This window comes from Medicago truncatula, chromosome 3 (assembly GCF_003473485.1).
Source record: "Medicago truncatula cultivar Jemalong A17 chromosome 3, MtrunA17r5.0-ANR, whole genome shotgun sequence".
Lineage (NCBI taxonomy): Eukaryota > Viridiplantae > Streptophyta > Magnoliopsida > Fabales > Fabaceae > Medicago > Medicago truncatula.
In genome coordinates this window covers 44,787,660-44,806,058 of record NC_053044.1, presented here as the reverse complement: position 1 = coordinate 44,806,058, position 18,399 = coordinate 44,787,660, and the positions used below count along the sequence as shown (strand labels likewise).

Genomic DNA, 18,399 nt, shown 5'->3' with positions numbered 1-18,399 from the left:
ATTTATGTAAAATATCAGAAAGTGACAATTAAAAAGGAACGGAGGTAGTATTTTATTTTAAATGAAATAAAGTAAAGAGATTAATAAATGAAGATGATATTGTGGAATGAAGTATTTTACTACCACTAGTATTCAATTTTTTATAGGGATTAATGAAATTTGTCTCCCATGCATGGGCCCACTAATTGGCACTTGGCGATCACCCAAACCCCATAATTCTCTAAACCCCTTCCCCCTTCCACCTATAAATAACACCCCATTTCACCTCTTCTTTCTCCCCCTTCTCCCATTCCCTTCTTTATATCTTTACTCTGCCCACATTTTCTCTTTCATCCTGCTTCTCATATCGTGGAAACACAGAACAAGTCTACAACACACTACACCACTCCATAATCTTTGTAAGATCTCTTTCACTTCTATTATATGCTTTTTGTTTTATTCTATTTATACGTCCTTTCGTTTTTCTTAGATTACAATGTCATTATTCTATTCCACCTGTCCAATTTCTATGAATTTGGCCGTTTCATTTCCTTGCATGTCATTGATGTTTCGTATATCCTTAACAGTTAAGATAACATTTCATTATTTGTTTTTTTGGTATAGTAGTACATAACATTAGATAAAAAATATTAATATTTATTATTGTCGGTGTAAGATCAGATCATTCATAGTATTTTCTTTTTCCTTCTTCCTCGTCGGTGTTAATTTTTTTTTTTGGCTGATTTTGATTCCCTTTAACTCACGTCTCTGAGTCTCTCGTTTCATTATTTCACCCTTTTATGAATACTTTTAATATTATTTAAAAAAAAACTCATGGTTTTTTGTTTCATTTATGGGAAAAGAAATGGTGCACACGAGAAAAGAGAAAAGCGGTTGGAATTCGTTTTTTTAGTTTTGTTTTCGCTCTTTCTCAATTTTTCTAACGCAATTTCGCATTTTCTCAACGCGCTCGATTTTAGAGCGTGTATGATATTCACTTCCGCTTCTCGGGCCTAAAATAATGGCGCAGTTCACTCTTGGGCTTTTCTCACAGAGATATGGTCCGTACACGTGTAACTCAGACGGGCCCGTGGATTTGTTGATTCCGTCCAATCTGAGATAGATTAATCAATTTAATCGACCCCTCCAAAGTGAATAAAGTGACCAATATAAATCAACTAATTAAAGTTATATTATTGCAATTGGAATGGTTAATAATATCAGTTGATTTTCTTATTTTATTTTTAACTCACGTAAAATGTTTTTTAAAAAAAAAAATCACTTGCGAAGATCCAAATTCAGCAAAAAGTTAGTAGTAGTGAATAGTCTTTCAACAATTTTTTTAGTTGTTTGATCAATGTCTTTAAACATCAGATATCATTCTCTATAAAAAATAAGAGAATGCTATACAATGCTCCAAATATATTGATTAAGCATTCAAAACAAGTACACCCTCCGGTCACTAATATAAGCAAAAATCCATTTTTTTAGATACATTCAATTAATGATGTATGTGGTCTTTATTATATGTCACATACATCATTAATTGAATGTATTTTAAAAGTGAATTTTTGCTTATATTAGTGACCGGAGGGTGTAAGTTATTACTCCCTCCATTCCTTTTCTTTTGATGTTTTAGAACTTCAACTATATTCTAAAACTTTTGATGTTTTAGTGAATTTGTTATTGTTTTCTCAAGTTTACCCTTGTTGGAAAACACAATAAACTATTAAAGTAGTTGTGACCTTTGATTTATCACATGTGAATTTAATGATAAATAAGGACATTTAAGTAAAAAATACACAAATGTTTATATACTTTAATTACTCCTTAAAACTTGTGTCAAGAGCTAAAACATCAAAAGAAAAGGAATGGAGGGAGTATATAACAATAAAAAAAGAGTCACATTAACTTGTGCCTTTATGACACATGTTAAGCATTAAATTTCTTACCATTATTGAATTTGAAAAGTTATTACTTTTGATGCAATAACAACCATTGACTATCTTGGTTTATGTAAAATAACAATAATTAATGGCATTATTGAATTTTTTAAACAATAAATTAACACAATTTTTGATACAACATTTATATTTGTGGAATCTTTGACATGTGCATTAAGGGCAAAGTTAACTTTTCTCGTAAAAAAAATATCAATATCTAACGCATTACTCTTAAAAAAAAAACACATAGTAATTCATTAAAACTAATGATATTTGTACAACCATTTTGTGATAATTTTTAGACAACTTTCTTTTTTATACTCACATGACATTCTTTTTTCTCTCTGCATTGTTTTTGATCAATAAAAAAAGAGAAAAATAAGGTTGTCACCAAAATTGTGATCAATTAGATGTGCAAATATCATTACTTATTCTTTAATTTTATCTTTTGTTAAAATGAGTCGTTCGAGACATTCTTTTTGGTGTACTAAGATTGATTGAAAGGACATAAAACGGTTAAAGTCGGTGATATGAATACTTGGCATCGGAGCATGTTCCATTTCTGTCATGTTTGCCACTCTTTGCTGACACACTCTTATCTACTGCACTTTTCATCTCCTCTCAATTTTCTTTACTTTTTTTTGTCTCCCGTTCTTATTTCACTTTTCCACTTTAATTTACTAGTACAACACAGATATGCTAACCGATAGTATAAAAAATAAGTGCAATAAAACAGAATTTTATTGGCTTCTAATTTCTTTCATTAGAGCTGATTTTACCTGTATACTTATTCTATAGGTACACGAAGATTTCATCTGTTTATTTTTGTTTTTTTAGGCATAAGGTAGCACGTCCAAAAAAAATTACTTGATTTTAACAACTAAAAATAGATGATGAATTAAGAAAGAGTTGACTGTTTTCTCTTTATATATGAGTTATCTCTGTGTTGCTGCTGCAGCTGTCGGTTTGTCGAACGTAGATACTCCTTCTTCAAAATCAAAAGTGAGAGTTTGGGTTTTGTACTATTTGTAACATGTGCTAATTTTTACAAGGGTAACTTTATTGATTTTTTTGAAACACCAAAAATCATAAAATCGACTTTGAATCTAACGATAAAATTTGTTTAGTTTTGAACTAAAATAATTCTTCAAAAAAATATTACTAACTAGTATTAAATAAAAATAATAATAATTTTAATGTCTCTAGTTCTATGCGACTGCTTATGCTCTAAAAAACTGGTGATTCAATAATAGAGCACACAGAAATTAAATACTCAATGAGATATAATAATTTTTGTTATAGAAGTACTAGTATAATGTTACAGTAGGTGTATCTTGCATGAAAGAACTAGAGGTGTATATTCTGTGCTTCACGGGAATGGTGACTGTGATCTTTGATTCTTTGAGCGACACATCCCCAATTGTTTTTACAAGACATAATTAACACGTCTAAAGGAAGAAAGTACGAATCTCGTAATTTTAATAATGTTATTAGATTGACCGGTTTGTCGTACTAGGATGTCTTGTTTCCTACTAGGTACACCACCACCAACCCATGTTTAGTCCACTCTTTTTGCATCAATGGTTTTGTTTACTGCCACGTCAAATCTCTCTTTTTTTAACAAATTATTTTATAACTCAAATTAGTTTTTACAATAAGATCCAAATTTATTTAACATGGTGAGATGTGACTTGGATCTAGAAATCGGACAAGAGCTTAGATTATTTATCATACACTCGCTTAAATTATTTATCACTTCATATTTACTTTTATTGATAGTAATATTTTTTCTTGTGTTCATACTTTCGGCTTCAAAAGTCAATTGTGTCCTTTTTAACTTGGCGTATCTACTACTCTCTTTTGCTTTTCTTTTTTAACTGATAATAAAAAGTACAACTCTCTGGTTGCATAATAGATTACACGTGTATTCTTGTTTTATATTTCTCTTCACTCTGTTTCTGTGATTTTTCTTTTTTCTTTTTAATTAAGCCTCTTCACCAGTTTGTGGTTGGTGTTAGCTAGAACATGTTCACAAACCTTTACCTGTCACTTTCTCAAGCTGAAAACAGATTTCAGCCTTATTTTTTTGTTGGAAAAAACAATGTTCAGCGTTATTCTTTTTTGGGATCAAAAGCCTGTTTTTGTTGTTAACCGTACCTTGTTTTCTTGATTGAATTTGTGGCAAAAGATAGAATCTATGGGCGCATAATGTTTAGTACAATCCCTCACTTATTTGGTACAAAGTTTTAATTTTATATTTAAATTATACATGCAGGTTAACATGGTAACATTTCTTTGTTTTTATTTTATGGTTACTAAGATGAATTTCCAATTTAATTATATATTCAATCTTTTTGTCAAATTTGAGTAAGGCTAAAGATTTCTTTATTTAATGTGGCAGGTTAAAACCTTTATATTCTTTATTTGGAAACCAATTTACAGTATATAATCTGAGTTGATCAAAAGGAACATAATTTCCTTCACGATTTTGTTTAATTTCACCATGTTATGTGTTGTGTGCACTCAAAGCACATAGCATATCAATATGCTGTAGTTTCACTCATCAATAAATTATTTTAGAAATAACTTTAGATTATAAACCATTTTTTGGTAGGAGAAATTTAAATAATTTGGTTCAAGTTTAAATATTCCTTTTAAAATGCATATGATGTTGGAAGTCCTTTTCCTAGAGTTTACCTTAACCCAAGGATATTAGTATTGTTGTCACAATGTTAATGTACTAATCTTATTAAGAAATCCACTAGGAATAGATAGCGTATCAACCACGGGTGACTTCTATCATGGGCAGGGCCGGTAACCCAAGACACTATCTTTTTTAGGATTATGTAAGTTATTATTTTTATGTAGTATTTAATGCTATATATAAAGGCACCATTCAAACAAGGAGAATGTTAACCATTGTCCTTGGGGCATTGGATAAGGGGATAAAAATAGAAATATAGTACTCCCTCCGTCCCTGAATAAGTGACATATTTGACTATTTCACACAGATTAAGAAAAGTGTAAAGATGAAAGAAAGTAAGTGATACTTTTACTGAGTTGCCCTTGTCATTATTTTAAAACTTTTTCACTTTTAAGTAATGATTACTTTCTTTGTTCCACTACAAACTTTAACATGGGGACCACAAAAAGTATTTATAAGGGGTAAATCTGTCAAATTTTGCTTAGAAATCTGAGAAGGTCAAGTATTGTGGGACAAATATTTTTTACAAATAGGTCACTTATTCAGGGACGGAGGGAGTATTGAAAAATAGTGAAAAGTAATAAATTTAATTTTTTAAAAGTTAAAATATTGTTGAAACCAATGCAAACAATATATTTTTGCCTTTCTTAACCATTACTCTTATGATAATGGTTAGCAAGACCCTTCAAATAATTATAAATGCACAATTTTATTGATTTGTCTAGGACATAAAAAAATCTTAAAATCTACCCTGAGATCAACAAACCATTGTCATGTGAAATTGTTTGAAAAAGTATTAGTTTGTTGAAAACTTTGTTTAACCTATGTGCTTGAGAGAATATTAACTCAAATCATTTGTCATAGGATGGCTCTATTAGATGCTAGGTTATGATTGAATTAGTCAAGGAAAGGGAGAAAAAAAACTAAATCGGGTTAGTTAGGAAGAAGTTGGGAATACTTGGTGTTGGTAGAGACTAGAGAGTTAGTTAAGTGGACCCAAATTGATCCAAGGAATAAAATATCAATGTCTCACTTTTCATTGGGATATGAGAAGATTGAAAAAATGAAAAAGAAAGAAAATGATGTGAATGACTGTATCAGAGGTAAACTTAAACGCATATTTAATTAATTTTTGAGCTTATTTCACTCTCATCTGAGTCAGAATCGACTAATATCCTACCCAACTTTTGAGGGAAGTTTTTCAAACTTTGCATTTCTATATAGAAATCAGAAATGGACAAAGTTGTCAAACATCTCTAATGCTTTAATAATACATAGTCCTTTATTTTGTATTGTTTCTTTATGTACTTTTCTGTTTAAACCAAACAAAATAAAAAAAAAATTCATATGGAAAATGACCTTGGTCATGTTATTTAACTACTTTATTTTTCAATTACCTGGCCCACTGAAAACATCTGTTAGCTCCTGGTTTCTCCGAATTGATTGAGAGTGGCCAAACAGCATTTCTGCATATTAAATATGTTCTTGAACTTGTTTATTTAATATATGGTTGAAAATGACTTCATTCCTAGTACAACCGACTCTTTTTTTAACTTAGATTGTATCAATATATTTTTTTCAGCTAGAAATACATAGGAAAAACATTATACTTGCTTCTTCATGCAATCCACTAATGTAATTGTTCACCAAAATCCTGACAAATATAGATCTCTTTAAAAAGGATCCATTAAATATGGTCGCACCTTTTTTATATTATTATTTGCTTCAATTACATATATACCGTGAATATTGATTCAAGTTGGAAGTTAGACAATGACTTGTAAAAATCGCAAAATATGTGTTTTATAATTGCGCCAGCTAGGAAAATTCAGTTAACAGAGCGACACTTATTTCCATTTTACAAATTTAAACTTCTCTTTGGTGCAATCAACCTTTAAAAAAAAAAAATCTCTATTGTCACCGTGGGACCCACATTGGGTTTTTGTGAGCAAAGGTCCATCTATTGACCAAGTTGACAACTTGCTATTTGTTGTAGTCACGGACCCACAACCGGTTGCGATCACTGGTTTATGTTTTAGAAATCCTGAAATCGGATGGTTAATACTGAAAAGTATTATTTTATTATATCAAAGAAATAAAATATTTCCTTCAAAAAAAATATCAATATATTAACTTAAAGAATATCTTATCGATATATGCTTTGCTAATGACCGATTTCTGCGTTAACTAATGGGTATTAAAATTATTATTTTCTTTAGAGGGAGCAACAAAGGAGTAATATTGTAGCATTGATCCCGCACATATATATATTTTGTTTTTGATAGATGTTATTTAAAGATTTTTTATTTTTTTTTGAAGGAGTGTTATTTAAAGATGTTGAAAGGCTCTGATTTTCCATACCAGATATTGCCATATATATATACATGGAAATAGGCAACTAAGTAATTACAAATAATATCAAATTATACGGTAATGATTACATGTACATAGTGAAAAATAATGATCACTTAAAATCGTGCGAGATATTTGTTAATAATTGAGTGAGATATTAATAAATATATGGGATCAATTTGTACCAAAAAAAAAAAAAAAAAAAAATATATATATATATATATATATATATATATATATATATATATATATATATATATATATATATGTGTGTGTGTGTGATCAATGCTACAATATTGCTCCTTCCAAAGAAAAAGTTTGATCAATTGAAGTTATTGTATTTAGTCCAAAATTTAGACTAAATACATCAACTTTTTTGTTAATATATTTTTTGGTGGTGCTATATATAAGACTGGAGGTAATACTAAAAATGTATAACTTTGTAGTATTGAGTTCTTCCATGAATAATATACAATTGATCAAATTTGTATAATTAGTTCTGATGATCCAAACCTTCACGGTTTTGTTTTCAGGAAATTACTGCACAAAGGTGAGTGGAATCACTATCCGAGATCCAATTAAACATGAAACATATGATTTTTCTACTTGTCACTTTCAAGGTAAAATCAAGAAGTAGTGTATGTTTTCCATACATACATTTGTATAGGTATTATTTTTACAATTCTCACGTGATATTTTTTTCTTTCTTCTTTAGATTATAAAGAAGAAGCTAACAAAGCTACGTGAGAGTATGGGTTTTCAAACAGCACATAACACTAAGCTGATATCACAACCTGATTTGAAGGCAAAGGAAGACTCGTGCGATGGTCTAATTCCAAGGCCACTAAACTTTACTCAGTTCACTCCCTCTGGTTATGATTCGTGGCTGGTAAGCACCAACCAAGTAATAAACAACATTATATTTTATATTTGTCATATTATTAAGTGATTGTTTCACACTGTAACCGATCTCAACTGCAGATTTGAGATCGGACAGTTCGTATTTCAAACACATGATGTCACACAATCTGAGTTACCAATTTGATATCGGACGGACGGCACAAATCAATTACATAATCTTCAGAAAATTCATTCCACGTTTCTTGTGAACAGACAAACATGTACACAAGAAAATTAAATGATTTTTATGTTGAAATTATACGTGTATATCGACATATTATTTTAAAGTTATATATAAATGTACATTACATTACAATCAAATTTCGACAATTCATATACCGTGTTTAGATCCCACTACTAACTTGCAGTTGATAATGACGTGCATGCCTAGATTGATGTTTGTAATTATTAATTAATCATGGTCATTGTATGTGATCTTTGTTGGCATGCATTATTATTACTAGGTAAAGCACCCTTCTGCATTGAGCTCGTTTGATAGATTGATGAAAGCTGCCATTGGGAAAAGGATCGTCGTATTTTTAGATTATGATGGTACCTTATCACCCATTGTAAATGACCCTGATCGTGCTTTCATGTCCGATGAGGTAATAATTTACTACTAGTATATTTAATTAATTAATTAATTAACCTTTACCATTCCTATAGTACATTACAACCACAAATGCGTGTTTGTTCTTTTTTAATTTCATATTAATTGCGTCAATTTTTTTCTGAAATAATAATGTTTACAATAAAGATCATGTGGTGTTTAATTTAATTTGATATTAATACAAATAAATGGCAGATGCGTGCAGCAGTATCTGAAGTTGCTACTTATTTTCCAACAGCAATAATCAGTGGAAGAAGCCGAGAGAAGGTGAGTTATAAAGCTTACTTAATTTTTTATTAATTTGTTCCTTTTTCTATTAAAAAAAAAATAAAAAAATCTCATTATATAACTTTTTGGTTTAGGTAAAAGATTTTGTGAAGTTAAATAATTTATATTATGCTGGGAGTCATGGTATGGACATAATGGCACCATCAGGACCAATTAGATCTTCTGACGGCAACCACCAATGCTACAACAACACTCTTGACACAAATGTGAGTAATTCCATTTGTGCCAATATACTTTAACCATTTTTAATTAGAGCATTTGATTCTTATAAAATAAAGCATTTGATATTGATGTTAATTTTCAGGGCAATGAAGTTCCATTTCAACCTGCCAAGAAGTTTTTACCTGCAATTCAAGAGGTCAGCAAGTTACATGGGACCATCTTCTGGTGCTGTAATTTAATATTTTTATTTTCTCTCTTTGAACTAATTGTTTGGTTCAATACAGTAATGTTGAAAGATGTAATAAAATCACAGGTGCTGCTTATTATAAGCTTTTCAGAGAGTTGATGACGTTTACAATCACATGATTTAAAATTCAAGTGTTCATACTTTTTAAGAATCTATATGGTATTACATGCCATTAAGAAATTGAAAACTTTTATTGCAAATATTAAAACATTAGTAATTTTATTTTAAAACTTATTTCAACAAACAATTTTCACTTTTGATTTCTTAACAACTTCACATCAACAAAACTTAAATTTTCATGAATAGTCATGCGTTATTACGCAATCTTTGTAAACAATCTGGTGCCGTAGAGTTTTGTTAGGTATAGCACCCAACATCTAATGTCACATCAATTTTTATATTTTAATTCTTATTTCTCCTAAAATTATTTGAATTGTAAATAATTTAATGACATAAATAAATAGTATTCAATGTATATTAGCACAGTAAATATTATGCAAACTATGGTGTTCAAGATAACACCTCAATATATTTTGCAGTGAAAATTGATGTTTTGACTATTTGTGAAAACAGATATTAAGAAAATTGGAGAATGTAATAAAGGACATAGAAGGTGCAAAAATAGAAAACAACAGATTCTGCATCTCTGTACATTTCAGGCAGGTTCATGAAAAGGTACCATTTAATTTCTATTATTTTTTCGAATCATTTCTAGTCCTATTATTTATTTACTATATAGTTCTACATCTAAAGATAATAATGATGTTTGAATCCAGGATTATAACAAATTGGAAGAGAAAGTGAAGTCTGTGCTTGGAAAGAATCCACTGTTCTGCTTGACTGAGGGTAAAAAGGTATACTTTGCATTATTTTTTAACTTCACCTGTTTATGAATTTAATAATCAATCCTATTTGATTTCCCAACGGTACTCAATACTTTTTATTTGTATAGGTTATGGAAATAAGGCCATCAATAGAATGGAACAAAGGAAATGCTGTTGAATATTTTCTTGACACATTAGGATTAAGCAGTTCCAGCAATTTCCTTCCTGTATATATTGGTGATGATAAAACTGATGAAGATGCTTTTAAGGTATATAACCTTACCATCACTTAATTTGTTCTTAACGATATATATAACATATGCACATATATTCGATATCGAGTTAATAGTTACGGCTTAATTTTCTCAACTTTCTGTAGGTTATAAAAAGAATGGGGCAAGGTTATCCGATTATAGTGTCTTCGACTCCAAGAGAAACCGATGCTTTGTACTCTCTGCGTGATCCATCAGAAGTACTAATCTTCTTGTCAAGGCTAGCAAAATGGACGAAGACATATTACTCAAGAAGGCCTTTAAATATTGGTAATTAAGATAAGATATAGAATATAAATCATCAAAGTGAAAGTTTTAGAGTATGCATAGTTACTTCCCACAATGGTTTTTGGAGAAGTGGGTAGGATACTTGTTACTTATTTTCCTTCAATTAGTAGTTGGTTTGTAAAATAACATTGTATATGTAATATATGTTTCCCTTCTGTAAAAAATGTTCCAAGATAGAATAACTTCTCATATAGAGTATATTTTGATATCAATGAAGCAAAATTTAAAGGCTATACAAGCAAAAGCTTTGCATGATGATTACATTTATAACAATAGAAAACATAACTCATACACTGTTCAATTCAATGAAGCATCATAAATGATCACACAAAAAGGCTGATATGATGGCAAGACAAAATCAACAATATCTTTAACTTGTGCAAAATGATAAATCTGTCACATTCTACATTCTCATTCTCATGAACCTGACGAATAATTGTTGGAACCTATACTCATGGGAATTAGCCAACCAGAATTTCAATAGGGGACAGATGGATTGCCCGGATTTATCCAGTGAGAACAAAAGATTAAAAAAAGACAACGATAAATTGACCGGTGAATTGGCACTTGCGAAGAAGTGGTGCGACAAGTTAGTAGCTTTTCTACAGGACATTGTCAATGTGGGATCAGATCATCAGATTAACCGCATCATCGACAAAGGACAAGTGGGTTACATTTTGATGATGACAACATTGCAATAGGTGAATGTAGAGCCTTTGTTCCTTGCCGAATGATACTGTTAAACTGAGAGATGTGGTTCATGCCATGTGTTCCTTGCCGGAGTAATCTGAAAGATGCGGTTCACCTACTCCAATATGGTTATCATAAAAACGCGCCACATTTAGGCTGGACACACGTGTTCCTTGCCGGATGATGCAGTTCCATTTGCCAAAAGAGATTTCTGTAAAAACAATATAAAGGTATGTTAAATATGAACTATAGTGGTGAAAAAATAAAAAGAAAGAACATGAAATAAAACAAAGCATTACCCAATAAAATTGGATTACGAACATGGTTGATCTGGAGAATTGTCCGAATTTTCTTGCTCATTAACAGAACTACTTGAGCCTTCAACTTGACGTGATGCTTCTTCTTTACCCTCTAAGAGAACCAAGCACAAGCAAAGGCACTTATTATAATCCATAGTTTTATATTTATAATGATATCCTCATGAAAAGTTATAGAGAAATAGTTTGTTACAAATCTAATTGAAATAACCATTTAGATACCTGGTTGCTCATTTTTCCATCTGCAATGATTTCGACCACGGCTGGAAAACCTTTCCCTTGAATTAGAATTCAAATTGTTTGGCTGCCTGTGGAACTGACCGGGTCTAGAAGATCTTCCCCTTGAATTAAAATTCAAATTCCCTCGTCTCTCAGATATGTTATATGTGTAATTGTGATATCTCTGCATAAAATTTAAACATTAAAAATATATTATGCTTAATTGAAATAGAACATTTGCAGGTGAAAGAAGGGTGAAAAATATTAACCTCATGGTAAGCAAATGGGTTTGGCATGAAAGTTCCGATGCCTCCACTAAATATGGGAAGTGAATAAGGAATGCATTGGTTTATGTTGCTGTGCAAATCAGAAGTAAATGGTGGTGGCATACGAGGAACTGTGGGAGGCACAACGTTCTCAGAACCTGAAGGTCTCCAACTCCAATAAAATGGTGCTCGGAAATCTATTGAATGTAAAATAGGGGGAGGATGATAGAAAAGCTCCTCTAATCGTCCATTCTCACAATACCGTCCATACAGAAGATTCTTCCAATAGCTTTCAAAATCACCATATAAAATATCATAAAAGTGGTTCAAAAAATAATGCGAATCTTCAACATGGCTAATATTCTCATGCCTGAAGATGTCCATGCTCACAGTTGATGGATCATGGACGTCATCAAGTTGAGTAGGCTTCAGAGCTGAGGATGATAGACTGCACTTTAATGTTGAGTCCGAAGCTGGAATGTATTTACAACTTGTTGTTGGTTTCATCACATTACTATCTTTGATTATTGCAACAGTTGGATCGACACTATCTTTTTCCACTTTAAATGATCGTTTTCCACTTGAAGCAGTTTTTGATTGAACAGCAGATTCTGGACTAGAGCAACAATCACTAGCAAAGTGATGATGCATGGCATGACTTGATGAACATAGAGGGCTTTTGTTTTTATCAGTAAGTGCTTTTTTCTTGGAACTTGTATGTTTTCTATCACAACTCAACATGTCATCGGTCCTTGAGCTTCGGGTATGAGAAACAACAGATGCATCTTTTAATTCTTCTAATTGATTATCAGACTTTTGGTAAATACCCTGAGATTTGAGAGAAGCTAGATCCAGCTCATCCTCAAATTCTTGACATGTTAGCTTTCCAACTTTTTTATCTCTTATATCAAGATTATAAATGCTGACACGAATCCAAGAACCATTCCCATGTCTATTCCACGTGTTCTCGAAAAAGTGATCAAATTCAGAAATCAGATACTCATCGGTGCAGTCCAATATTCGCATCATCTGTTCAGCACCATATGCAATTGCACTCTTTATTCTAAAGAAATTACCTGTAGAATAGATTATAACTAGACAATCAGATAAATTACTCGGAGATATTATAACCAGACAATCAGATATTTAGATAGAAGAAGGATCACACCAGTAATAGGAAAAATAAGCTATCTTCTTGAACACAGACTAGAATTAAAAAACATGAAAAATATAATAAAAGAAGAGAGAGGCAACACAAATAATCCATCTTCTAACTTATATAGATTATTAGTCTTGAAATCATATCTAGCTACAGGTCTAACAGGGCATCCAAAATTTGCAATTGTTTGGATCCACTGATATATTATTTAGCATAATTTGGAGTTATGTATACTTAGAGATTTTGTTCATCAAAATTACATTTATTAATTTATCACACTCAAAAGTGGAAAAATATCAATGCTCTTAAGAATATACTGTAGACACTTCATACACCTTCTATATTCAGCGAACAAATCAACGTTCTTTTTCTTACACGTATGTAACAGAATCATCTTTGATAAAAGAATTGTTTCAATGAAGGTTTTAAAGTGAAATACCTCTACTGATGCTATGCCCCAGGTTGTTGTTTTCCTGCAGAGGATCAATAATATTGATGTGTTTGGAAACAAAATGCTTCTCTCGATTTTTCTGGTTGCGCCAACCATAACAGAACTTTGAAGCAATAAGAAAGCTTTCTGTGAGCAGCAAGTCTTGGCGATCTTTTCTTGGACAATCAGCTATCGCAATTTTGAATTCAGAAAGAAAAAAAAAAGAGTAAATGCTATCATTCATAATGAAGAGAACATATTATTCAAGATATATGATCAACTCAAGAAATTTTTCCACATACCAGTCATATTAGGAAGTGAGTCTAGGGGCACTGGTCCACTCAAGCTAATGCAATAGTTTCCCCAGTCAAATTTACTAAAGAACTCCAGAAATCGAAACAGTACCTACGATATGCCAACAATAAGATCAAAATAACATAAATTTTATCTTCTTATCCTTCATAAGCCATATTAATATTAATATATACATCAAAATAATCAAGTTTGTCACCTCAAGTGGTCCAACAAATTCATTGTTGTAAAGATTAAATAAGTATAGGACTAAAATTTCCAACGCATAAGTTGAAAAGAGTCCACTCTTAGAACCCAAGAGACGACTCTCATGGTAACACCAAGCTTTTATCAATATAACACTGCGCTTGAATATATGATTCCGACTTATCAAATAATCAACCTGCAATAATCGATTATTTTTTAGAGATCTTGCAAAATAAAAAAATATGCTTGAAATCACAACTTACTATAATAAATATTACCTCGTCCAAAAAACAAAGTGAGCATAAACCACTCAATTGGTTGAAAGATATGTCAATTACAAATTTTTCAACCAAGCACTTAATGATCTTCACCTGGCATTGAACAACAAAAAACACGCGAAGGTTGAAAAATATTTTTATCACGTTTTTTTTTATCAATTATCGGAACAACTTTTATATTTGGATACTCATAAATACTATACACGCATTATTTTCTCTCTATCTCTCTGTTCCTATCACATTTATCACATCACTTAAACAAATTGTATATGAAAATGCATTGCATTGGATAAGAAAAAAATACCTCTGCATTGACAAGCTGAACCTCTTTAACCCTAAATTTAGAAAACTCGTTGTTCATTTCACTTTCTAATATTTGCTGAATATGAGGGATGAAAATTTCAGGAAATAGTTCATTGTTGCCAAAAATTGTGAGATCAATATCTCCATCACGTAAGTAAGTCTTCAAGGGTACTGATCCAAATTCAAAAACCTGTTATTTAATAAATAAGTCGTCCCGTTATTATTCATACAATACTATTATTCAGATATAAAGAGAAATTAACTTGTTGATATTAATTAATATTAAGTTGGTTTGAGTGAAATTAGACTCAAATCTCTAAAGTAAGATATATATTAGATTCGAGTGTTGTAAATTAAATAAAAATTTGGTTGAAAATGAAGACTTAATTAAAGTTGGTCAAGTTCTTTCAAAAAAAAATTAAAGTTGGTCAAGTTATTAGATTTTTTTTTGAAAGAAAAAAATAAAGTTGGTCAAGTTATTAGATAAAGATCGGTTAAAGTAAAAAAAAAAAAAAAAAAAAAAAAAACAAGTATAGTGCAATGAATATCCAAAATTTTCATTGAAGAAATCCAACATTATGAAATAGAAGTACTAATAATTATTCTCTAACACAATTTTTAAAATAGTCTCGTCTATTCAGTTGAAATTTAAATTTTACTAGCTAAATTATTATAGATTCGGTAAAATTTAATTAATAGAAACAAGTGTGTTAAAAAAATATGTGTTATACATCATGACATAGCATTTTTCTTTATCAAAATGCAACAACTTGGGTGGATCTCTCTCTCTCTCTTGACAAAACAAACATGGATCTCTTATTAAAAGAATTATAAAACAGTCAAGTTTTAATGTCAATAACATGCATGCCAAACACAGTTAAGTAGTACGTAAATCATAACTATGATGAAATCTATATGGCTTCAAAATACATACATTAATGAAAGGCTCGAGATATTTTCGGTAACTAAAAAATAATGAATATTGGGGTGCAACACAAGGATTTCATAACTATAACTACACTGATATATAATTAATGAGTAGAAAATGAAGCAGATTTTACGTACCTTGACAGGGACATGGCTGATGATGAGGCCCTTAATGTAAGATACAATGTTATTTCGAAGCGTTTCTGATTTAGGATTGGGCTCAAGAAATTGAAGCAGCTCTATAGTTCTATCTTCAACTTGTGACCATTTGCTTCTTTCAAGTACCTTGGGAACAAAGATTTCTTCACTACATAGGAGACCATTTGGAACTAAATTATTCACCATGGTTGGTTTTGTTTCCTGCATATATATGGACCAGGAAATGAAAAAGTAATCAAGTGGTTAACGAGATGACAAATCATTTGAAAGAACTCAAGTTCGATATATGATAGTATTAAGTTGAGCATAAGCTAATTAGCTCAACAAAATTGTGAATAATCCATTAAAAAATAAAAACAAACCTTTTAAGTACTGGCTTTAAATATAAGAGATCTATTTCATTAGATCGATAAATAATGTATAACTAGAGACATAAAATATAAGAGATCTATTTCATTAGATCAAACCAGGCAAATAAATCATTGAAAATAGTTCATAAACATTTTGCTATCCATACACAATTGATGAAGTAATATAAAATAAGTTACATCTATTGTTAGGCATATCAAACTGCTTGACTTTATCGTAAAAAAATAATGACATTGCATAATATTGAGTCTCAATGTAATCCTCTCCTGTAATTGTATAGATCGAGTTGGATAGAGAGAGAATCTTACAAAAAAATATTATTATTTTATTTTGGTGGGTCAATTTCTCTCTTCAATTGATTTTTTGTTTTGTTTTTGAGGCACTCTTCAATTGTAATTGTCTAGAGTTACATTATTAATAATGTAACTCTAACAACATTGTAGCATATCGTTGCTTTGATCCATTAAAAACATGATTGCCAATAGAAAAAGAGATGACATCCAATAAAATCAGCAAATTAAAAGCATATTGGATCTTCTCTTTCTTGATCTAGTCCAAGCCCCATCAAAAGATGAGAATCAAGGAAGAAAAAAAGAAGAAAATTATTGATTTCATGAGTCTCACATAGAAAAACATAAAACAATAAAAATTTCATAAAATCATCAAAAGAAAAGAGATATTGAACCCTAAGTAAGATCTCTTTCAAATATTTTGCATAGTCGATAAGAAACAACATTAAAATTAAATATCAACATTGAAGTTTGAGATGATAAAAAGGAAGTTTGTGTGAAACTTACAAAAGCAAATTTGGATCAAGAGGTGAATGAAGAAGAGCAAAAGATTGCAAAATAGTCGATTAGTAACGAAGAGAGTTGAAATTTTTCTAAATATTTGAGTTCGCTGTGAAGTAACGAGGTTTGCAAATGATGGAATTTATTCACATGCCAAATAACCTGAGATACTAAATTGTTGGTTTAACGACATCATCATCTTGAAAACAGACCAAACTCAAACCGATAGATCACAAAAAGTGTTGGTTTAATGGCGTAATCATCTTGAAAATAGACAAAACTCATTCTGAATTTCACAAAACACGAGGATAACTATGAGAGACATTGGTACTTGTGAATAGTCTAAATGTTTTATTTTGTTTATAATACACCATATGCCTTTAATATAAACACTCAATGCATATTTTACATATACTTCGTCCGACCACTTAAACAAAAATGTATTTTTTAGATCATTCGTTGAATAATTGATGCATCTGACCTATATTTTTGTCGAGATACGACAGTTTTTCGATGAATCTAAAAAATATTTTTTTTTATAATAGTGACCAAGAGAAGTATTAAAGAAGTCAAAATAATTATTCGCATAAAATTGAGGATGACTACTATATACATTGGTATTTGTGAATAATCTAAATGTTTTATTTTGCTTCTAATACTCCCTATGTCTTAACTATATGCACCCGTTATATATTTCACGCACATTAGAAAAAATTGGTAGTGTAATTCATGTGTATATTTTGTGAATAATTATTACGATAGTACCCTTTATTTTAATTTTTCATATTTTAAAATAAATTAGTAGTATTAATTAGAATTATGTTTAGAAAAAAATAAATAAATATGCATTTGAAAGAAACTTTATATTTATGGTCAAAAAAGTTTCACAAAAGGTGCTAATAGATAGGGACAAAGTGAGTATAAATAAAAAAACTAACATTTTGATGGAAAATATTAAATCACTATTTTTTTATTGATTAAATCACTATTTTTAATGGCAGTAAAATTGACCTTATATAAAAAATAGTAAAGTAATTTAAGAATTGAACAGGGACTTAAATATATCCCACCATTTTTTTTAGGGAATCATTAATGTTTTTATTATTAATGCTTTTATTATCAATTCTACATTTTATAATAAATACTTTTCATTTTTAATGAAAATAAATATCATGATACATTTAATATTTTGTTTCTCCTTTTAATTTTCATTGTTAATTTATTGAAGAAATTATTATTTTATAATCATGAATATGAATTTTCTTTTAAATTTTTAAAAATTAATTATATTATATTATAATATAATAAAGTTTTCTTAAAATGAAAACAAACAAAACCAGAAATAATATATCACAGAAACCTATGACAACTATGATAAGCATTGATACTTGTGAATGGTTTATATATTTTATTTTATTTTATTT

General features: G+C 30.0%; 1 protein-coding gene across 3 annotated transcripts; it reads left to right on the top strand.

Annotated features, from left to right (window-relative positions):
- The first annotated feature begins 267 nt into the window (after positions 1-267).
- Positions 268-10,733, top strand: LOC11414338 (probable trehalose-phosphate phosphatase 2). Of its 3 annotated transcripts, none has more exons than XM_024778513.2 (11): positions 268-398; positions 7,512-7,528; positions 7,694-7,867; positions 8,343-8,483; positions 8,684-8,755; positions 8,851-8,982; positions 9,081-9,134; positions 9,759-9,860; positions 9,962-10,039; positions 10,138-10,278; positions 10,389-10,733. In XM_024778513.2, the coding sequence occupies exons 3-11, from the start codon at positions 7,730-7,732 to the stop codon at positions 10,557-10,559; spliced, it is 1,029 nt and encodes a 342-aa protein (XP_024634281.1). In that variant the 5' UTR covers positions 268-398; positions 7,512-7,528; positions 7,694-7,729; the 3' UTR covers positions 10,560-10,733. The 3 variants fall into 3 exon arrangements, with proteins under 3 accessions (XP_024634281.1, XP_003602209.1, XP_039687599.1); XM_003602161.3 differs by having other exon boundaries at positions 7,512-7,598; XM_039831665.1 differs by lacking the exon at positions 268-398 and having other exon boundaries at positions 7,408-7,528.
- The last annotated feature ends 7,666 nt before the right edge of the window (positions 10,734-18,399 follow it).